At 43.6% G+C, this 24,191-nt stretch overlaps 1 protein-coding gene across 2 annotated transcripts in view; it reads left to right on the top strand.

Moving 5' to 3' along the window:
* Nucleotides 1-3,055: 3,055 nt before the first annotated feature.
* CD80 (CD80 molecule) overlaps nucleotides 3,056-24,191 on the top strand; it is a 36,647-nt gene continuing 15,511 nt past the window's right edge. For both annotated transcript variants that reach the window (XM_003825146.5, XM_055110331.2), the window contains exons 1-3: nucleotides 3,056-5,897; nucleotides 7,409-7,708; nucleotides 20,483-20,800. In XM_003825146.5, the coding sequence (XP_003825194.1) occupies nucleotides 7,609-7,708; nucleotides 20,483-20,800 (418 nt within the window). In that variant the 5' untranslated portion in view covers nucleotides 3,056-5,897; nucleotides 7,409-7,608. The remainder of the gene's footprint in view (nucleotides 5,898-7,408; nucleotides 7,709-20,482; nucleotides 20,801-24,191) is intronic.

Below are 24,191 nucleotides of genomic sequence, written 5' to 3'. Positions count from 1 at the left end.
TTAGGAAAAGAGGAAGTCAAAGTGTCCCTGTTTGCAGATGACGTGATTGTATATTTAGAAAACCCCATTGTCTCAGCCCAAAATCTCCTTAAGCTGATAAGCAACTTCAGCAAAGTCTCAGGATACAAAATCAATGTGCAAAAATCACAAGCATTCTTATACACCAATAACAGACAAACAGAGAGCCAAATCATGAGTGAATTCCCATTCACAATTGCTTCAAAGAGAATAAAATACCTACGAATCCAACTTACAAGGGATGTGAAGGACCTCTTCAAGGAGAACTACAAACCACTGCTCAATGAAATAAAAGAGGACACAAACAAATGGAAGAACATTCTATGCTCATGGATAGGAATAATCAATATCGTGAAAATGGCCATACTGCCCAAGGTAATTTATAGATTCAATGCCATCCCCATCAAGCTACCAATGACTTTCTTCACAGAATTGGGAAAAACTACTTTAAAGTTCATATGGAACAAAGAAGGGCCTGCATTGCCAAGACAATCCTAAGCCAAAAGAAAAAAGCTGGAGACATCACGCTACCTGACTTCAAACTATACTACAAGGCTACAGTAACCAAAACAGCATGGTACTGGTACCAAAACAGAGATATAGACCAATGGAACAGAACAGAACCCTCAGAAATAATACCATACATCTACAACATCTGATCTTTGACAAACCTGACAAAAACAAGAAATAGGGAAAGGATTCCCTGTTTAATAAATGGTGCTGGGAAAACTGGCCAGCCACATGTAGAAAGCTGAAACTGGATCCCTTCGTTACATCTTATACAAAAATTAATTCAAGATGGATTAAAGACTTAAATGTTAGACCTAAAACCATAAAAACCCTAGAAGAAAACCTAGGCAATACCATTCAGGACATAGGCATGGGCAAGGACTTCATGTCTAAAACACCAAAAGCAATGGCAGCAAAAGCCAAAATTGACAAATGGGATCTAATTAAACTAAAGAGTTTCTGCACAGCAAAACAAACTACCATCAGAGTGAACAGGCAACCTACAGAACGGGAGAAAATTTTTGCAATCTACTCATCTGACAAAGGGCTAATATCCAGAATCTACAATGAACTCAAACAAATTTACAAGAAAAAACAACCCCATCAAAAAGTGGGCAAAGGATATGAACAGACACTTCTCAAAAGAAGACTTTTATGCAGCCAACAGACACATGAAAAAATGCTCATCATCACTGGCCATCAGAGAAACGCAAATCAAAACCACAATAAGATACCATTTCACACCAGTTAGAATGGCGATCATTAAAAAGTCAGGAACCAACAGGTGCTGGAGACGATGTGGAGAAATAGGAACACTTTTACACGTTGGCAGGACTGTAAACTAGTTCAACCATTGTGGAAGACAGTGTGGCGATTCCTCAAGGACCTAGAACTAGAAATACCATTTGACCCAGCCATCCCATTACTGGGTATATACCCAAAGGGTTATAAATCATGCTGCTCTAAAGACACATGCACACGTATGTTTATTGTGGCACTATTCACAATAGCAAAGACTTGGAACCAACCCAAATGTCCATCAATGATAGACTGGATTAAGAAAATGTGGTACATATACACCATGGAATACTATGCAGCCAGAAAAAAGGATGAGTTCATGTCCTTTGTAGGGACATGGATGAAGCTGGAAACCATCATTCTCAGCAAACTATCACAAGGACAAAAAACCAAACACCACATGTTCTCACTCATAGGTGGGAATTGAACAATGAGAACACTTGGACACAGGAAGGGGAGCATCACACACGGGGGCCTGTCATGGGCTGGGGGGAGGGGGGAGGGATAGCATTAGGAGATATACCTAATGTAAATGACGAGTTAATGGGTGCAGCACACTAACATGGAGCATGTATACATATGTAACAAACCTGCACATTGTGCACATGTACCCTAGAACTTAAAGTAGAATAATAAACAAAAATTGATAATAAAAAATTAATTTAAAAAAAAAGGGTCACAGGCAGGAAGAGTAAGACGTCAAGTATAGGAGGAAGAGTGTGTGGTGGGTTAGTAAGAAGACGGCCCTCACTCTGAAGGAGGGCTAGCTCTCAAAGTCATTTGTTTTCATTTTAAGCATTTTGGTGATTTCCATCTCAAAGAACCAGAAAGAACGTGACAGCATTTTAAGAGGAAGAGGTGAACTCTCCCACTTTGATGAGTTTGCTGCCAACTTTAGCAGACTGTGGCACTCCTGGGGAGCACCATAGCCTTAAAGCCTAGATCAGCTGCCCTATGATGGGTGCAGGCCTTATAGACATGCTGGGTTAAAGTAGGGAAAGGAGCCAGGAGCATTTCAACCCTCCACAGAGAAGCTGAAGGCCACTGTCGCCATATTCTGTGACGGAAACCAGCGTGAAGATGCTGGGGAATTGTCTTGAAGTGGTCAGAAGGCGTCCTCTCGACACCCTTCACTGCCCAGATGAAGTCATATCTAAAAATGAACTTCTAAACTTCACGGGAGGGTCATGTTAGAACATGAAAAACTCCCCTGAAAATTTTTGTCAGTGCAACAGGTTTTGTTTACTTGGCAACAGTGAGCCCACTGTGGGAAAGGGGTTTTCCCAGCAGTCAGGCTAGCACCGTGTGCCCTGAGTAGGCAACCTGCAAATGACAGCACTGAGGCCACTGCCAGGAGCCAGCCCAGTCCTCCCTGTGGATGCTGAACGGAAGGGTAGGAAGGTTGAGCTCAGGCCAGCTTTATCAGCATGAGGAGGTGAAGTGGCTCCAAGGTCAAGAGCGGAAAGATGGAACCTTCATTTCCACAGAGATCATCCTGTTCAGGGGTAAAGCAAAGGGCCAGGCTTCCCCTACGGTGTCGCAACAGCCTCTGCACCAACCTCTGAGTGACAAAGCTGCATCTCCCTCTCGTCATCTCTTCCTGCTGGGTCCTCTACAGTCTGTGATTGTGTTTTCATTTCATTTATAATGTCTTTCATTGTACAAATATTTTTAATTTTTATGAATTCAAATCTGTGTATCTTTTCTTTTTTCATGGCTTCCAAGTTTTGTGTCTTGCTCACCCTAGAATTATAAAAATATACTTTCATAAATTTATCCTTTTAATTTTTCACATAAAAATTTTTAAAAGAATTTTTATGTGAATTATTTTTAAAAGAATTTCTTTTACTTTTATTACAGTAAAGCCAAGGATGGATTTACAAAAAAATAAGCGGCACTAAAGAATTTACACTGAGGAGCAGTAATTCCTGCTCTATTCTTCTCCAACCCTGGGCCTGCTCCTCAGAACAAACTCATTTAAAGTTTTTTTGTTTTTTTGTTTTGTTTTGTTTTGTTTTGTTTTTGAAACAGAATCTTGCTCTGTCACCCATGCTGGAGTGCAATGGCACAATCTTAGCTCACTGCAACCTCCGCCTCTGAAGTTCAAGCAAGTCTCATGTCTCAGCCTTCCCAGTAGCTGGGATTACAGGCATGCATCACTATGCCCAGCTTTTTTTTTTTTTTTTTTTTTTTGGAGAGCTGGGGTTTCATCATGTTGGCCAGCTGGCCTCGAACTCCTGGCCTCAAGTGATCCGCCCACCTCGGCCTCTCAAAGTGCTGGGATTACAGGCATGAGCCACTGTGCCCAGCCTCCTTTTAAATCTTTTACTTGATTTGGTTTTGTTTTGTTTTGTTTTGTTTTCCAGTAATATAGGTATTCGGGTTCGGCTTCCTTTGCCCGTCTTCATCCATCTCACCTCCAGTGTCCAGAAATTTACCTTAGAAATCTGTGGTCCACAGGTCATGCTCCTAGACCCATTGTAGGAGGAAGAGGAATTAAACACATCCCATTAGTACATAATCTTGGAAGAGAAGCCTTCTGAATTTTACAATCAGGATTGGGGAAACCCTGTAAAGTACCTGCCTGGTGTTCCTTTCTTCCAGCCTCTTTGATTAAGTCACATCAAAGCGCTAATGGCAAAGTTGTTTAATGTGTGTTTCTCCAAGGCAGGTTAGGATTTCACTGGGATTCTTAAAATTTGAGGGTGTCTGTGATCGTCAAAATTTGTATTCATGTAGTCCCTCATGAAATTTCTAAAACTCGGCTGGGTGCGGTGGCTCATGCCTGTAATCCCAGCACTTTGGGAGGCCGAGGAGGGTGGATCACAAGGTCAGGAGTTTGAGACCAGCCTGGCCAATATGGTGAAACCCCATCTCTACTAAAAATTTAAAAATTAGCCTGGCGTGGTGGCACACGCCTGTAGTCCCAGCTACTCAGGAGGCTGAGGCAGAAGAATTGCTTGAACCTGGGAGGCGGAGGTTGCAGTGAGCCAAGATCGCGCCACTGCACTCCAGCCTGGGCGGCAGAGAAAGACTTCATCTAAAAAACAAAAAAAGAAAATAAATTTCTAAAACTCTGTATTTCTTTGCTCTTTTAAGTTGACATCTATAACTTTCTATTACTTTAAATACCTGGAAAAAAAATCACTTCCAGTGCATTGTAATAATGTATCAAGTAGAAGCGGCAAAAATCAGTGAAAACATTTCTTTGATCTGAATAAATGTTCAAGAAAATAGAAAACATGAACTTACCTCCAATCTATGTTCCCTTTACTTGAAAATGTAATGTTGATCTACTAGAGGTAAGGCAGGAATTGTCACATCCATATTCCTTGCAACTATTCAAAATATGCATCTGAGACCAGAACAAGACACAGGTGAAGAAGGGTGCTCACTAGGCCCCTTCTGCCAATACAGAAGGAGACAGTGCAGTGGAGTCCTTTCATAGCAAGTTCTGCCTTCATGATTTCCAAAGCTTCAGTATTCCAAATCTAAGGTGAATAGGGTGGTATCCACTAAGCTCTGCCACAAACTTGTTGCTGAGATGAAGGAAGCCGCTGCTGCAGTCAGTATTTCTCACCCACACGGTTTGCTCTCTTTCTGGCTGGTATGGGAAGGATGGCGTCTTTTTTTTTTTTTTTTTTTTTTTTTTGAGATGGAGTCTTGCTCTGTTACCCAAGCTGGATTGTAGTGTTGTGATCTCAGCTCACTGCAACCCATGCAAGGTGCTGTCAGGTTCCACCTGTGCAAACAAGTACACTGGTCCAGCATGGGTCAGCTGCTCACTCACAGGGGCTCCAGAATCCTACAAAGGGACACACAGGGGTGGGTGGCAACCTAGTTGGAAATGGGAGTGATGGGCATGACTAAAGTCTTCCTCATCCCACCAGAGGCGCACTCAACTGTGGCTAGGGTGACCAGAATTCACTGTCCAGCGTGGCTGGCAGGAGCCCACTCTCTGAAGATGGTGGGATTCAGAGGTGGGAGTAGAGTTGGGTGGTCTTGTGAGCTGAGCACTCTCCCAAAAGTGTCCCCTACATATGAGGTTGACAGCTTATTCCTGCAGGGACTCAGGAGTAACTCTGGGTGCTAAAACAAAACTTGAGACCAGCACAGAAACAGCCAGCCCGTGAAGCTGGCCTCCCATCACACAGCAAGGCTAGCCAGATGCCCCTCACTCTTCTCGGGCACCATTCTTCTCCTCCCCTAGGCCGCCTGGTGCTCGTGGTGTTTCATGTTTGTTAGTCCACGCACGGTGATGAGGGAGGCTGCTGTGTGATTTGCCCCAGCCACAGCCTCTACTCAAAAGCAACTGGAAGAAGACAGCAGCAGAGGGCGCTTCTTCAAACACCCTGTCCAACTCCTGGCACTGACAAGTACTGAGCAAACTCAAACCCTCTGTAAAGTAACGGAAGTTAGAAGGGGGAAATGTTACCTCTCTGAAGATTATCCAAAGAAAAACGGAGTGATTTCTTATTGCTTTATAGACTGTAAGAAGAGAACATCTCAGAAGTGGAGTCTTACCCTGAAATCAAAGGATTTAAAGAAAAAGTGGAATTTTTCTTCAGCAAGTAAGTACATTTACTATTATCTTACTGTGGGATAGCTTGGTAGAACTAGTTACCAGCAAACTCACTGCTTTTTAAACAAACAATACCTCTGCTACCACCTCCTGGATCCAGGCTTGCCCTCAAAGGAACCCTTAGGGTCTCATTCCCACAGGAGGCTGTGGCTTCCCGACATATTTGGAGCATCATAGTGAGAATTGTGGCCCATTATTTTAAAATGTCCTAGATCCTAGCAAATATTGTTTTTGTGGGCCGTATTTGAATTTCTCAAGCCAGTAAAATTCTAGTGAAAGTGGGAAAATCGCTTGAGCTCGGGAGGTTGAGACTGTGGTGAGCTATGGTCACGCCACTGCACTCTAGCCTGTGTGACAGAGCAAGATTCTATCTTAAGAAAAACAAATTCTGGTGAATAAGTCTCTTTTAACTAATCCTGTCTAAAATGGATGATGGCTGATAAAACAATATGGCGTGGCTGGAACTCTAGCTCTAGCGTGGTCTCCAAAGAGGACACTCAAGCATTCTCTGAGCAGCACGGGGCTGTGTCCTGGTAGCAGCCTGAAGGGGTGACAGTGGAGCACAGTGTTCATTTTCATTTCTCAATTTTGACATATTTACTGGAAAAATTAATCCCTAGCCACCTCACATGACAGTACATAATTTTTTTTTTTTTTTTTTTTTGAGATGGAGTCTCACTCTGTCGCCTAGGCTGGAGTGCAGTGTTGCAATCATCTTGGCTCACTGCAGCCTCCACCTCCTGGATTCAAGCAATTCTCGTGCCTCAGCCTCCCAAGTGGCTGGGATTACAGGCACCCACCACCACACCTGGCTAATTTTTGTATTTTTGGTAGAAATGGGGTTTTGCCATGTTGGCCAGGCTGGTCTGGAACTCCTGGCCTCAAGTAATCCACCCACCTCAGCCTCCCAAAGTGCTGGGATTACAGGCGTGAGCCACCACGCCTGGCCCTGGAGTACATAATTTTAATAAGTAACGTTTGCAGTGTCTTTTTTTCCCTCCCTTTTTATGGATAGACTTTTCTGGTTATTGAGATCTCATACCCCTTTATGATACATTATTTGAGTAGAGGGTTTAAAGAATTGAGATACTTGTTTTCTTATGTTAATATGTCAAGAAAGAAGTTGTTTCATAACTTAGGTCCTGCCTTGGACAAAATACACCCTTACTGTCTGCTCTGTGTTTCTTGGTATGTTCAGAAGAGGATTTGAACTTTTGCAGGTTGGCTAACAGATATGGAGGGTCCTTAGAGCTCTCCTGTTTCTAACCAAATCTTCACCCCACCTATTAAGTAGAAAGCCTTTTCATGGAAGGCTGTGATTGGTTCTTGGAACTGGTCCCCTCACAGAATTTCCATTCGCTTTTCCTCAGGATCACGCCCTGCTTTAGAGGTTGCTTAGGTTAAGCTCTCCAATTAATTTTAGCAGGCAACTCAAGAGTTTTGCAACTCAAAGTAGGCATACCTTCCTTCCTGAATGACTTTTATTTGTTCCTTTTTCAGGCTGTGAAACTAAATCCACAACCTTTGGAGACCCAGGAACACCCTCCAATCTCTGTGTGTTTTGTAAACATCACTGGAGGGTCTTCTACGTGAGCAATTGGATTGTCATCAGCCCTGCCTGTTTTGCACCTGGGAAGTGCCCTGGTCTTACTTGGGTCCAAATTGTTGGCTTTCACTTTTGACCCTAAGCATCTGAAGCCATGGGCCACACACGGAGGCAGGGAACATCACCATCCAAGTGTCCATACCTCAATTTCTTTCAGCTCTTGGTGCTGGCTGGTCTTTCTCACTTCTGTTCAGGTAAGCAACTTTCAGGAACTTGACTGAATCAACTGCTACAGGGTTAAGAGAAAGGACATGGGGTTCTCTGAGCTGCTCCCTTCTATTATCCTATAAGCCGGAAGGAACCTTCAGGGTGTTTTCAGAAGATTTTAAAGATTAGAAGACTGTGGTCCAAAGAGGTTAAAGGACCTGCCTATCATCACACAGCAAGTTAGCAACCAAGTTAACTCAAGAACCCAGGCCTTCAAGGAACCGTGGAAGGGACAGTGTTATTTTAACAAAACCATACAGCCGATTCATAATGGTCTCTTCCATGAATATTAGATGCTCATTTACATTTTGTGATGTGCCAATACTGGCCTCGGAGTCTAGTCCCAAACTATGTTTTCATGATACAGCTCAGCGAAAGTGTCCTGCTTCTAAAATTGAACAATGGTGATCTTCTTTCCAATCTGAAGGCGGGAGAGTAGTTGAGGACAATTCCTCTTAATGACATTAATCTTCTTAACCTTCTTAAGTTCCTCTTAATACATTAATCTTATTTGTTCTGCTTTGGATGCTGAGATCTTTTTTCAACATTGGCATCTGACTTTAAGTGGTATCAGATTTAACACAAAATTATGTTTTTAGTTATTTTTAATCTGCCACATAGGTATTACATATAGGTCCTGAAAGTAATAATTTGACTCCTAGAGGCTTTTGTTCCTGCTCAGGTGATCTTAAGAGTGCTGAGCTTTTGGGACTGTCAAGAAGGGTGAGGCTTGTCCCTGCTGGCAGGATGGTTCTGATTTTTTTTTTTAAGTCAGAAAACAAAAGATCTGTTTTCTAGTGAGCAGCATACTTCCCAGTTTCCCAAAAATAAAGAAGTCTGGGCTCCAGCATGATTTGCCAGTCTGCAAAGACCTGACTATTAAGGGTCCTTGTCTTAAAAACTTCTCACATAAAGTACTGCCTAGAATATCAGAGGTGTGAGAGAGAGGTAGAGGGAAGAGAAGAGGAGTTGGGGGCACACAGATTACTTGACTGCGATGGTGGTCATTTAATATTTTCTGTCCAGAGCTATTTTACATTGTTTCAGAACCAAGAGAACCATGGCCTACATTTCACAATTTACACCTCAGGTTTTTTATATATTTGACAGTTACATTACATTTCCAACAGTTATAATTTCCTTCTGGGGAGTTGGGGAAGCATTCCCAAACTAGTCTTCTGGGGAGTACAGAGGAGTTTAAAATATTTAGAAGGAAATTTGTACAGGCTTCCCAGAAATAAGGGGGGCAGGGAGGGGGAGAGACAGAAAGAGGGAGAACAATAAAAAAAAGTAAAAGAGGACATAAAATAAAAATTAAAACCCAGACTTTAGAAATTGTACAAGGAAAATTAGGGTCAGAGGTAAATGGAAAGAGATCTTTGAGCTAAAGAAAGATGTTTAGGAAAGCACCTTGTTCTCCAGCTACATCCTGGTTTTACTGCTGCTGTGACTGAGTCAATGAAGCACCTACTGTGTGCCAGGTGGGCCATAAAAGTTGAGGCTAGGATTCCTGCACTCAAAGAGGTCTGCATATGTTAGTTGGGGAAATGCAAAGCTAACCCATGTAGAACAAGCAAAGAGCAATGAAATGCTTTGCCCTGATTGTAGGAGCCCAAGATCTGGGAAAGTGGGTAACAGACTGGGCTGCAGGAAGGAGGGCAGGCTTTACAGAGGCAGATGGATGATGGAGAGAGAATTCTGGTCAGGGCAACAGCCTGGACAAAGGCACAAAGGTAAGGATGAGGCTGGCACAGGTGTTCATTCTTTTGTTTAATCATTTATTAATTCAACAAACATGAGCATCTCCTAAAACCAAGAGACTTTTCTTGGTCCTGGGGACATGGCTCTTGCATTTGTGAAATTTACTATCATTGGAAAGAGGAAAAGTAATCCAATAGCCACTCAAATGAATGTGTTAAAGTGTGGCCAACAAACAAAGCCACGTGCTTTGAAGGCAGGGCACAGGCACTGCCTGAGGAAGTGCTGTCTTCCTCTGCCAGCAAGAAGGGGCAGTGAGCTGGGAAGTAGCAGAGGAGGGACTGGCCCGGTGAGCAAGAACCGGACCCCGCAGCACTTGTGAGTTACAGTCATGAATCCGCATGTTATTCAAGAAGCTGGAAGGGCTTTACCCAGGAGAGTGGTGTGGTCTACCCCAGCTCTGTTCACTCTTTACACATACCAATAGCCTGGGGGTTTTGCTAAATTGCAGTTTCTAGCACAGGGAAGTTTTTAGAGAAGTGAATCTATTTTGCATAATACTGTAATGATAGATATAAGTCATTATAAATTTGCCCAAATCCATAGAATATGCAATACCAGGAGTGACCCCTATCGTGAACTCTAGATTTGGGGTGGTAATGATGTGTTAATGTAGGTTCATTGATTGTAACAAGTGTACTGCCCTGGCGCAGGATGTAGACAGTGGCAGAAGCTGTGAATATGTGGGGAGGGGGTATATGGAAATCCTCTGTACTTTACATTCAATTTTTCAATGAACCTAAAGCAGCTCTAAAAAATAAAGTCTATATAGTTTTTTAAATGCTGTTTCTGCTTAGGTGGGTCTAGGATGGGGCCTGAGATTCTGCATTTCTAAGAAGCACCTAGGTGATGCTGATGCTGCTCCACCATACACTTTGAGTTTCAGTAGTAAAGGTGTAAATAACTTTAAAAGGAAAAAAGTGTTACTGAAGAACACAGTGGCTTGTAGGGCAGCCACAGTGACTGTGCAAAACCTATTAGGAGGTTATTTCAGTAACTTACAGTAACTGATGATGTCTTTAATGAAAAGAATTGGATCAGAAGGAAGTTGATGGGTTGGAGAGTGTGTACCATGTAAAATTAGTGAGGACTGCTCAACGGGAGTGTAGGTGTGAGCTGTGCATGGTCTGTGGGAGGTGAGATTCAGTGAATACAGTGGAGTAGGATTATAGAGGGCTTTATTCAGGGCAGAGATTTGCCACACTAGGCCTTCCTCCCCTGCCACACCATGGCAGAGGTGTTCCCCCTCTCCTCCTGCCCAGCCACTGATGCCCAGGGGAAGGGACTCCTCTTTCATGCACAGGGTGGAACCAGCCAGGCTCCTCTCCCCCTCTAGGCCTGCAGGCACTGTCTATGGAGGCAGAAATGCCTGACTTTATAGTCCAGCAACTGGTGGCAGTAAGGCAGAGGCTCTAACAGGGCAGCCCTCAGAGGGACCAATGTGGGCAGCTTTTCCTTCAGAGCTAGAGTCCTTTAAGAGAGGGTCAGGTCTAAGGAGAGGGGAAAGGCCTCCTGTAGGAGGAGGCAAGAGATGTAGGAAAAGCATTGCCTATAAGTTTATAGTCTGAGAACTCAGAGCTAGGAGAAAAGAGAATACCCCAAAGTGCCACCATTCACAGAACACATCCTCCTCTCCCTGCAACACACACCGCTATGCTGCTGGCCCAGGGGTCCCATGAGCAGTGATTGTTGCCATCATCACCCTGACAACAGCTGTTCAAGTCCCTGAGCATTTTAAGGATATAAATACTGTTTAGAAAGAGAAAAAGTAAGGATCAGATGGTACAGAGTATATGAGCAGGGTCTAAACAGGGGGAAAAGTCAGGAACAGTGTGAACACCAGGAGACACAGTTCTCAAGCCTGTGGCTGCCAGAGGCAGCTCTGCCTGTCTCCTTTGTGTGGCTAGCACCTAGCCCAGGGCTGACACCAGCCCTGTCGGTGCTAGTTCACCTAATCAAACATTTAGAGGAGGGTCACTCCTGTTGGAAGAGTGTGCACAAACCAGGAACGGTAAAATCTCCAGGTGGTGAGACAATAGGTGACTTTCACGCTTTTCTATATCTTCCATTCTTTCTAAGAATGTTTATTTCGTAGTCAGGGAAAATGTTTATTTAAAAAGCACACTTGTGTTTCCAGGGAGATCATGTATGTCCCGTCATTTGGTGAGTTAAAAGATGTTGTGTCAACTGCTTCTCTCCCTTCTCCACCAGCAGTGGTGATGCAGCTCCCAGACCCCTGCGAGGGCAGCCTCTCTAACGGCTGCTGAGGTTGAACTCCCTGGGAGGGGCACTGCAGACTGGCCACTGCATCCTCCAGGCCTCCAGGCTGCATGGAGAGGGTGGGGAAGACTCAGGTCTTCCTAGTATGGATTCTTTTTTTCCCTTCCTGTTTTATTTGCAATGACATAAAATTCAACGTTTTAAAGTATACAATTCAGCCAGGCACGGTGGCTCACTCCTGTAATCCCAGCATTTTGGGAGGCCGAGGTGGGTGGATCACCTGAGGTCAGGAGTTTGAGACCAGCCTGGCCAACATGGTAAAACCCTGTCTCTACTAAAAATGCAAAAATTAACCACACAAGGTGGCCCGTGCCTTTAATCCTAGCTACTCAGGAGGCTGAGGCAGGAGAATCTTTTGAACCCTGGAGGCGGGGGTTGCTGTGAGCCAAGATCATGCCACTGCACTCCAGCATGGGCAACAGAGTGAGACTCTGCCTCAGTAAATAAATAAATAAATAAATAAATAAATAAAGTGTACAATTCAGTGGGTTTTAGTATATTTGCAATGTTGTGAAACCACCATCACTATCGAATTCCAGAACGAAATGTTCTGGATGATGATGGAAATCATCATCCCAGAAAGAAACCTGCGCCTATTTGCAGCTACTCCTCATTCCCCTGTACCCCATCTCCTCGTAACCACTAATTTACTCTCTGTCTCTATGAATTTGCCTGTTCTAGACATTTCTTTTCTCTTCCTTTTTTTCCAGAATCCAGGTAAGAAAGAATATTCTGGACATTTCTTACAATATGTGGCGTTTCGTGACTATTTTCTTTCATTTAGCATTATGTCTTTCAGGTTCATCCATGTTGCGTATGTCTTAGTACTCCATTCGCTTTTACGGCCAAATAATATTCTGAAATAATATTCTGTTGTAGATTGAGATCTATTTTTTCTTTTTGTAGCGATGGGGTTTTTGCTATGTTGCCTAGGCTTGTCTCGATCTCCTGGGCTCAAGCAATCCACCCGCCTTGGCCAGCTCCCAAAGTGCTGGGATTACGGGTGCCTGGCCTAGATTGAGCCCTTGAGAGGTCCTTTTTTTTTTTTTTTTTTTTTTTTTTGAGACAGAATCTTGCTCTGTCGCCCAAGCTGGAGTGCAGTGGCACAATCTCTGGCTCACAGCAAGCTCCGCCTCCCGGCTTCACGCCATTCTCCTGCCTCAGCCTCCCGAGTAGCTGGGACTACAGCTCGTAAAAGTCCTGCACACAAAAATCAGCCCGCCACCACGCCTGGCTAATTTTTTTTTTTGTATTTTTAGTAGAGACAGGGTTTCACTGTATTAGCCAGGATGATCTTCGAGCTCCTGATCCGCCTGCCTCGGCCTCCCAAAGTGCTGGGATTACAGGCGTGAGCCACCACGCCCGGACGAGAGGTCCATTATTTGTCTAAAATTCTTGGTCTCTACTCTTGTTGGCAAATAGCTTCCTCTCCTGTGTGGCTAGCAGTCCAGACTTGAAGTGGTCAGAGCAGGAGGGTGGCCAAGGGGTCAGGAGAGGCAGAGGCTGAGGCCAGCAGTGTTGAGTGTCTCTATTGTGCCCTACAGGTGGGCAGTTTCCATGCATTCGCCAGAAGGCGAGCAGCGTTGCCGTCCATCTCTGCCTTCTCTCCGCCTCCTTTCACAGCCTCTGGCCCTTTCTGACTGCTGCTGGGTAGAGGTGCAGGAGGGGCTCCCCATGCCAGCTATGGGCACTGAACTCAGTTCAAGAATCAGCCAGTTACCATGGTGATGCTGGTCCTGTGGGGGTGTGGTTCAGCAAAGCAGGCTGTTGTGCATGAGAAAGAACAGCCCCATTAAAAATCTGTAGAGCATTCTAAAGTTAAGAAAGCACTTTACATCTGGTATCCTGTGATCGCTGTGATAATTATGTGAAGCAGGGAAGATAGTTATCTCGGTCTGTTTTGTGCTGCTATAACAGAATACCTGACATTGGGTAATTTAGAAAGAACAGAGATTTATTTCTTACTGTTCTGGAGGCTGGGAAGTCCAAGGTCAAGGGGCTCACATCTGATGAGGACCTTCTTGCTGCATCATCCCATGGCAGAGGATAGAAAGGCAGGAGAGCACGCCCAAGACAGAGTAGGAAGGAGGCCAAAACCATCCTTTATAAGGAAGTCACTCCTGCTGTAGTGAACCCACTCCCAAGAAAATGGCATTAATCCATCCATGATGGCAGAGTCTCCATGACCTAATCACCTTTTAACAGTCCCAGTTCTCAACACTGTTGCACCCGGAATTAAATTTCCAACACAAAACCTTTAGGGGACACATTCAAATCATAGCAATAGTATTATGACTGTTTTACAGAGATGGAACCTGAAGCCCAGAGAGGTTACCCAGCTTGCTCAAGGTTATAATTCTAATACACAGTGGATGGAGCCAGACCTCATTTCCTCATGCCTAGACATGCATTCAGCAAGTATTTACTGAGCACCTACTATGGGCCAGGCCCTGTTCTAGACACTGCAGATATGGCAGTGAACAAAGGAGGAAGCCTCTGCTCCATAGCTCCATACGTAATTATGTATCACATATACCTGTAAATATACATCACAGTTGTAAAAATATATATCAGCTGGAGACAAGCCTGAAGAGAAACAAATCAGGCAAAGAGACCAAAGAGTAGCAGGATGGAGGGGGGCAGGGAGGATGGCGCTGTTCAAGGAGAGTCAGGGAAGGCCTCTTTGACAAGGGGCCACGAGAGTAGATGTGAGCAAAGTGGGACCTGAACTGTGTGGATCTCTGGGGAAGACACTGGCTCCCTCTAATGTCCTAGGTACTGTGGAGGACTTTTATGAGCAGTATCTCATTTTGAATCCTTGCACCCACTGGGTTGGGTAGGTGTTACAATGCCCATTCAAAAATGGCAAAGCAAGCTCAGAAGTTCAACCAGGTTTGAGACAGTAATATTGAGATTTCCAGGCGCTGACTTTCCCCGCCAGTCACTGAAGCAGACAAAATCGTTAGAGACATTTCCGTTTCAACTGCTTTTTGTCCGTGTGTGACGGAGTCCCTAAAACAGACAAAACTGATATAAATCTGTTGGGCAAATTTATAACGACTGTTTTCTGTCTCTGTGTGGTGGAATCCCGAAAACTGGGTTCCTGTGTGAATTTCCAAATTCTTCAGAAGATTTTGGGTTCCTCTTTTTAGTCCTGTTCTTCCTCACTCTTCTACTCAGAAGGCTGGACAAAAACTCCTCAGAAGCCATCACCGAAATTAGATAGTCTCTCTTTCAGCTATGCTTTCACTTTTGCTAACATCACCGCATACCAAAATCAGTGAGAGATATTGGATTCTTTTTGGCTGGGAACGAATAGTTCGGTGGGGAAAGACCCTATTATTGGGAGGCCCAGACAAGTGAGTTGCTGTCTGTCTGGCCCATAGCAAGACCAGAGTGCTATATATCTGACATAACCCTTGAGTGAAATGAAAGGTAAGAGTTGGCAGTGGGAGGAGGGAGAAAGAAAAATGGAAACTCTTACAGAAGACCTGCTATGTCCTTGGGACTTTTTATTTATATCATTTAATTGAACTGAATTTTCCAGTGATCCCAAGGGGTAGGTGTCATACCTATTTAGAGATGAAGAAACAGATGAAACAGCAAGTGGCTGAGCTGGGACTAGAATCCAAGTCAATGGAGATGGATAGCCCATGTTCCTTCTACGTCTCATTTTGCTTTCCTTGCAACACTAGGAGTGTCTGGGTTGTCATTTGATCTTTAGCTAATATAGCTTCACTTTGAAATATGCTCCCTTCAAGTATGTCTTTTTATTTCTTCCTTTCTTTCAGTTATATTCCCTAAAGCAGGGACTGGCAACATTCCACACAATTGCTGAAGAGGTGCCTGGACCTTTCTGCATTACCTCACTTTGCTATGCAAATACCCACCATCACAAAACTCTCTTGTTCAGTGCTGTGGTGGGGCCGTATCCAGTCTGACAGAGGCCTGAGAATGGCTGGTGAGATGGAAAGGTGCTAGTGCCCCATGATCCTGCTATCTAAGAAGAGAGAGGGCTTGGAAATGAAGTCCCTAGACATGGGTCTCCCTAAGGGGATCTGTGTGGCTCCAGGGGATACAGGGCCCAGAAGGCACAGTACGACAGCACTGGGCAGGGGGCACTGGGGCCTTAGAGGGATGCTGCTTTTAGGTCCTACAAGAGCCTAGGAAGAATGACCATGCCTCCTAAACCAAAAATCAGAAAATACAGCCTGCTAAGGAATTTTGGTGCTATTGACACAGAGACTAGTTTAGATATTGATATGCCGATATTTCTTGGCTATGTGGATGGAGAAATGAACAGAATATTTTAAATAAAAACTCTTTTAGCAAATCCAGGCTGGAGGGTAATTGTATGGCATGGACTGCAGATAGCCAAAGAGATAAAGGCAGGATATAGGATCCATTTAGGGTACCTGAAGATGGTAGAAATAGTCCAAAGGTATAAGCATGGGAGTCATTTCAGCCTGGAACCATGGGATCAATCAGGCCTGGAAAGAAAGGGACTCTGTTTCTTATTTATTTATTTATTTATTTATTTTGAGACGGAGTCTCACTCTGTCACCCAAGCTGGAGTGCAGTGGTGTGATCTTGGCTCACTGCAACCTCTGCCTCCCAGGTTCAAGTGATTCTCCTGCCTCAGCCTCCTAAGTAGCTGGGATTACAGGTGTGTCCCAACATGCCCGGCTAATTTTTTTGTATTTTTAGTAGAGATGGGGTTTCACCATGTTGACCAGGCTGGTCTCAAACTCCTGACCTCGTGATCTGCCCACCTCAGCCTCCCAAAGTGCTGGGATTACAGGCTTGAGCCACGATGCCCGGCCTGGGACTCTGTTTCTTATAGCAAAAGGGCTCAGTGGTAGGGCTGGATTGGGGTGGGTGGGGACAGTGTTGGCTTAACTTACTGACTGTGGCCTAAAACTGAAGAAATCGGTAAACAAGAAGAATGGCCCTAAAAGCCTGGGCCAGAAAGAAAAAAATGTGTAAAACTGGGGCAGTTTCTTTTCCTCAGCTCAGTTTCCTCATTTGTAAGATAAGGCCACGAGAATGAATGATCATGGAAGTCCCTTCCAGATCTCACATTCCTTACTATGACTTTCATATCCCCTGGGGCTGAGCACATTGTTTAACCCATGGTTGGCCCTTATATTCAGGTCTTCTCAGGGGACCAGTGGACTTTCTCGCTCACTAGGGATCCCTGTCTCTGTCCCCAACTCCTGGCCCATAGGCATCTGGCTATATACATAAGACAAGCAGGTGCCTTTCCATATTTCTGAATGCTCACGATGTCTCGTCATGCTAGGCGTGGTGGCTCACACTTGTAATCCCAGCATTTTGGGAGGCTGAGGTGGGAGGATCACCTGAGATCAGGAGTTTGAGACCAGCCTGGCAAACATGGTGGAAACCCTGTCTCTACTAAAAATACAAAAATTAGTTGGGCATGATGGTGGGCGCCTGTAATCCCAGCTACTCAGGAGGCTGAGGCAGGAGAACTGCTTGAACCTGGGGGTGGAGGTTGCAGTGAGCTGAGATCGCGCCACTTCACTCCAGCCTGGGCAAAAGAACAAGACTCTGTCTCAAAAAAAAAAAGAAAAAGAAAAAGAAAAAAGAAAGAAAGATGTGTCGTCTTATGGAGATGCAGGGAAGGGGAAGATTCTGGATAACTCTTGAAAGATAACGTCACTGGAAGAGCTTTACCCATTTGGTGGGGTGTTGAACTGGATGTAGGAGCAGCACACAGTGGTATGTGTAGGTGGAAAAATAAGGCAATTTGCTTGTCAGTATATCAATAGTTATATCAAAGGTGTAAGGTGGCTGCTAATATATTGAATTCAACTTTAGGCTGCAAACATAGATTTAGGTAAAGGAAGTGACAACCCGGTTCTACTCTGAGCCAATCACACAGTGGATGTCTGGAATGCTAGATTTAGTGACTTTGCTCTCTCAAAAAAATATACACACAAATCAAACTGTGTAGTGAGGAAAGTGAGGGTACTCACTTTCAGTACATCAATAAGGAACAGGGGCAGATGGGAACCTGCAGAACTGTCTGAGAGAGGATATAAGTATCCTCAGATATCTGCAAGTCTTGTTACATAAGAAGAATGAGATGTGTTTTGTAATGCATGTAGAAGCTAGAGGGAAACAGACTTCAACATAAAGCAAAGCAAAACTTCCTCAGTCAAATTGTCCAAAGACGAAATCAAAAGCCTTAGAAGTTAGTAAATTTCCCACCCCCTTGGAGAAAGGAGAATGGGATTCATATTTGGTGTGGGTCTAGGCCTTGAATTACAGTATGTGCTTGCCATAAATTATCTCATTTAATCTTCATAATAACCAATGTGAAGACTGGGGTTCAGAGAAGTAAAGTAAGTTGCTTAAGGTCACACAACTACTGTGGATTTTATTGAATGAAAAAAGCCCATGTTCTTTCTATACCAACAACCAGGAGCCTCTAGGCAAGGATGTTAGCAGGGTGCACTTAGTCATGGTTGCCTTTAAGGTAGGTAGGGAAGTAGGCAGTCCTGAGAGCTTTAAATCCTAAGTCACTCAAGTGAAAAGGGGAGGAATCAGGATGTGTATTTAGGTGACAGATGAAGGTTTTATTCCTGTGCCACGCCACTGAAGTCACATGAAATGGATTGTCTTTAGCTCACTTAATCTGGATAAAATTTATTCTTAGATTTTTCCCATGGTTAAATGCAGTTCTGTAGTTTAAATGAATGCGTGTACATGTGCATATCTCTGTGTGTGTGTGTGTGTGTGTGTGTGTGTGGTTGCATCACGTGATTGTGGGGAGAGGGGCTGTAGGAGAAACGCAAGGGAAAAGGCAGTGAGCATCAGAGACTAGGTCTTTACAGTGAAATTCTTCCTTATTTCTCAAGGCAGTAGTAGCTGAAAATTACCTAATCAAGTGACCAGGCAACAGAGCCAAGAAGGAGGCCTTCTGTAAGTGAGAATTCATGAATAATGAAGATTGATTATATTCCCTACCTATTTAAAGTATGGCCCTCTTTTTTCTTCTTAGTTGACCTCATCTCCCTCCCTTATTCTTCGTCATGACTGCAGAATCATAGGCCCTTGGAATCTCAGGCTGACCTGCCCTGTCCTAGACTTCCTGAACCTCTCAATCTCTCAGTTGTCTCAGCTGCAAAATGGGGAAAATAATACATATCTTGTGGGGTTGTTGGGGGATTAAATGACATAGCACCTCTCCCCTCCATAGAGCCACCACAGAGGAAGCAAAAAAAGGAAATAGTATGAAGAGTAATTCAATATAGGCTATCTAGACAGAGGTGGGCAGCAGCACCTTGCCCTCCTCCACCACCACTGTACCCAGAACCTTAGTCAGGACTGACTTCTCTTGGGGGTGGTATTGTGTTAGGTAAACCAAATAAGAAGTAATAGGACTAAAAATTGCCTGCTGTGAGAGAAGGCTCATATGCTCCTAAATCTTGCATGTCATTGGAAAATTCTCAAGAAAAAGGGGATAGGTTATGTTATAATGATTGGTCCATGAGTCTGATTTTAGTGATTTATCTTCATTGTTTTCAAAACCAAATTTGTTTTTTATGCAATCACATTTAGTTTTTCTAGATAGTGACTTCCAAAACCTTTAACAAGCATTGCAGGTGCAACTGCTATAGAAAACACTATTGAGGTTCCTCAGAAAATTAAAAATAGAACTACCATATGACCCCAAAATTCCATATATCCATAAGAATTGAAAGCAGGGTCTTGAAGAGATATTTGCACACCCATGTTCATAGCAGCACAGTAGCCAGGAGGTGGGAAGTAAGCCAAATGTCCATCTACAGATGAATGGGCAAACAAACTGTGGGGTATGTGTGTGTGTGTAATATTATTCATTATCCTTATGATCATATCATTACCATTCCAAAGGAAGGAAATCCTATCATATGCTACAAAGTGAATGAACCTTGAGTGCATCATGCTAAGTGAAATAAGCCAATCATAAACAGGCTGTTACTGTATGATTCTATTTCTATGAGATATTTAAAGTAGCCAAATTCATACAAACAAACAGAATGGCAATTGCCAGAGGCTGAGGGGAGAGGGGGAGAGGGGAGTTGTTTAATGGGCATAGAGTTTCAGATTTGCAAAATGAAAATTTCTAGAGATCTGTTTCACAACAATGTGAATATACTTAACATTACTGAACTGTACACTTAAAAATCAATAAGATGATAAATTTTATGTTATGTTATGTGTTTGTTTGTTTGTTTGTTTGTTTGGAGATGGAGTTTTGCTCTTGTTGCCCAGGCTGGGGTGCAATCTCAGCTTACTGCAACCTCGGCCTCCTGGGTTCAAGTGATTCTCCTGCCTCAGCCTCCCGAGTAGCTGGGATTACTACACCTGCCACCACACCCGGCTAATTTTTTGTATTTTTAGTAGAGACAGAGTTTCACCATGTTGGCCCGGCTGGTCTCGAACTCCTGACCTCAAGTCACTGCCTGCCTTGTCCTCCCAAAGTGCTGGGATTGCAGGCGTGAGCCACCATGCCCAGCCTGTTGTGTTTTTTACCACAATTTTTAAAAAATGAAGAGAAAAAAAGCATTGGGGACCCCAAAAATCAAACTGGATTGATACTTAGTCACTAGACACAACATCCTAAGTTCTGTTACTGCCGACTTTGGATTCCTGACCGTGCAGGAATCTGTATTTAATAAATATACAATCTTGTTCTGTTTGCCTCTCCATAGGTGTTATCCACGTGACCAAGGAAGTGAAAGAAGTGGCAACGCTGTCCTGTGGTCACAATGTTTCTGTTGAAGAGCTGGCACAAACTCGCATCTACTGGCAAAAGGAGAAGAAAATGGTGCTGACTATGATGTCTGGGGACATGAATATATGGCCCGAGTACAGGAACCGGACCATCTTTGATATCACTAATAACCTCTCCATTGTGATCCTGGCTCTGCGCCCATCTGATGAGGGCACATACGAGTGTGTTGTTCTGAAGTATGAAAAAGACGCTTTCAAGCGGGAACACCTGGCTGAAGTGACGTTATCGGTCAAAGGTTGGTGGGATTTTCTGATTTTACTCCAGGCCGGCAGATTCTTAATGCCCTTAAAGACACATGGCTATTGATTTAGGTGAAAATTTTACCAAAGAGGGATGTATCTCACTTCATTTCTTGGAGTTAAGTCTCTAGTTGTACGATAAACTCTAACTGGTTTCTAAAGATGTCCTGGAAATATCTGTTAATGTGCATTTCTTGTTCTTTGACAATCCAAGTTCATGACAATCATCCTGGGGCACTATAATGACCTAAAGAGCCTCTCAATCACCAAGGGGCATCTTTGATTTGATGTAGCCTTGCTACTAACTGCACTTGACCCAGCAATATATGCCTGTGAAAGTATGCTGAAAAGGTAACGGGGCTGGGTATGGTGGCTTATGCCTGTAATCTCAGCACTTTGGGAGGCCAAGGCAGGCAGATCACTTGAGGTCATGAGTTCAAGACCAGCCTGGCCAACATGGCGAAACTCCGTCTCTACTAAAAATACAAAAACTAGCCAGATGTGGTGGCGCATTCCTGTAATCCCAGCTACTCTGGAGGCTGAGGCAGAGAATTGCTTGAACCTGGGAGGCGGAGGTTGCAATGAGCCGAGATTGCACCACTGCACTCCAGCCTGGGTGACAGAGCAAGACTCCATCTCAAAAAAAAAAAAAAAAGAACAATGGAGGCATAAATCCTTTTCAGGTAGTATGTGAATGTCTATTACTATGGCTATCTTACTATTATATTCTAATATTTTCAAAGTGATAATTTACTTATTGCATATTTGAAGCTCTAATCTAGCAGTCAGTCCTGAAAAATTAGATGTTAGAGAATTGGGCCAGGTGTGGTGGCTCAGCACTTTGGGAGGCCAAGGTGGGTGGATGGCTTGAGCTCAGGAGTTTGAGACCAGCCTGCCCAACATGGTGAAACCCCATCTCTACTAAAAATACAAAAATTAGCCAGGGACGTGTTGGCTACTTAGGAGGCTGAGGCAGGAGAATCACTTGAACCTGGGAGGCGGAGGTTGCAGTGAGCAGAGATGGTGCCACTGCACTCCAGCCTTGGTGACAGAGCAAAGACTGTTTCAAAAAAAAAAAAGCAGACTACAGAGGAGGGTGAGCATTTCCCTACTGGTAGAGACTCTGTCTTAAAAAAAAAAAAGTTAGAGAATTGGATGCATAATTAATTCCTGCCACAAGGAAAAAAACTAATTTATGAATCAAAGCCTTGTTTATGTACCTACTGTGGAAGGCAAGCATTTCTGGTCTCGGAAAGAAAGGACCCTTGCTTTTGTAACCACCCAAGGGGTTTACCTCGCCTGCTGCCTAGATAGAGCCGATTCATCAAGACAGGGGAATTGCAATAGAGAAAGAGTAATTCACGCACAACTGGCTGTGCGGGAGACTGGAGTTTTATCATTACTCAAATCAGTCTCTCCAAGCATCTGGGGAGCAGAGTTTTTAAGGATAACTAGGTGGGTCAGGGGAAGCCAGTGAGCTGGGAGTGCTGATTGGTCAGGGATGATACCATAGGGAGTTGAAGCTGTCTTCTTGCACTGGGTTGGGGGGCCACAAGATCAGATGAGCCAGTTTATTGATCTGGGTGGTGCCAGCTGATCCATCAAGTGCAGGGGCTGCAAAATAGCTCAAGCACTGATCTTAGGAGCAGTTTAGGGAGGGTCAGAATCTCATAGCATCCAGCTTTATGACTCCTAAACCATAATTTTTAATCTTGTGGCTAATGTTAGTCCTACAAAGGCAATCTACTCCCCCGGCAAGAAGGAGGTCTGCTTTGGGAAAGGGCTGTTACCGTCTTTGTTTAAACTATAAACTATAAACTAAGTTTCTACCAAAGTTAGTTCAGCCTACACCCAGGAATGAACAAAGATAGCTTGGAGGTTAGAAGCAAGATGGAGTCAGTTAAGTTAGATCTCTTTCACTGTCTCAGTCATAATTTTGCAAAGGGGGTTTCACTTTAATCACAGTATAACAGAGGATACCGAAGGAGCCAGAGCCCTTTTTGAGAAATTATAGCCCTGAGCCATTTTCTCACAGTTGAAATTTGAACATATTTCTTTTTCCCCTGGGACTTGAGCCTCTAGTGAAAACCAAACTTCTTACTTAATAAAACATAATGATTAACCTTGATAATAGATAACTTAAGCAGATCCGTAGTGAATTCCTTACTGTTCTTTGTTTTGATCATTAGCTATGAATCTTTACTTGTGACATCCAGATCACACCTACAGTTTTGGGGAGTAAGCCAAAGTTACATGGAACTATCTTAAACTTCACTCAGTGTTTTCTCTGCTCTTGGATAGAATAAATTATTATATGGTGACGTGATTTGAGGGGTACTAAGAAGCCTACCTCTTCCACGATTTTCACCTGCATTGACTCCTGAAATTCTCATCATCATAGCCATTCCTGCTAGTTTCTCGATTTTCCTCCTAAAAGATCCCTGTTAAAATGAAAATGTGTTTCCTGGGGTGGGGGGTGGGGGGTGGCACCACAAATGTATTAGCCTGTATTAGTTAATTACATTAGGTACGTAGTCCTCTAATGGACTACCAAGAGAGAGGTAGACTCAGGTCAGGTGAATTTGGATATAAAGATAAAGAAGAAAATCCAAGAGTGAGAAAAGGAAACATTTCAAGGGGGCAGGTCCTATTAGCAGATTACCGTAAGAGACCAAGGACAGCTAAGGGGACAATGTGAGATTTCTGGGGTACTCAGAACCGAGGGTGTGTGGGTGGACAAAATCCAGTAAAGGGAAGACAAAAAAGTCACTCGCATAATTTTGCTGAGAAGCATTCTGAATTTTCCAATTGAGTCAAAGCAGTGTTTCTCAAATGCTTATAAGCCTATGAGTCATTTGAGGGTCTTGTTAAAAATGCAGATTTAAGTTCAGTAGGTCTGGGGTTTGGATCTGAGATTCTGCACCTCTAACAAGCTCTCAGGTGATGCCTGTGCTGCTGTGGAGGACCACAATTTGAGAAGCAAGGAATTAAGCTCTCATTTGGCTAGAGTGACCAGTTATCCTCTTTGCTCAGAACCAAAGGGTTTATTTGGGGCACAAGATTTTTGGTGCTAAAACTGGGAAAGTCTCAGGCAAATAGGACAAGTTGGTTACCCTATATTTGTCTAAGATTGCAAAATGGTAATATAATATCAGCATAGCCATATGAAAACCTCCATTAACTGGCATGTTTGAGAACTAGCTACATTAGTTAACAGCTTAACTAAGTTAATGGATTTTTCCTCCTAAAACGTGTGCACCTATTCCTTTCCTCATAAGACATTCTTACCCTTTCCTATTAAGAGTGGTAAAAATTGGGTTAACTAATTAAAATGAGATACAAAGGTCACAGTCTTACAACGTCTTTGATTGTTCACAATCTCACGAG

Source organism: Pan paniscus, chromosome 2 (assembly GCF_029289425.2).
Source record: "Pan paniscus chromosome 2, NHGRI_mPanPan1-v2.0_pri, whole genome shotgun sequence".
NCBI lineage: Eukaryota > Metazoa > Chordata > Mammalia > Primates > Hominidae > Pan > Pan paniscus.
This window is presented reverse-complemented; position numbering and strand designations above follow the sequence as displayed.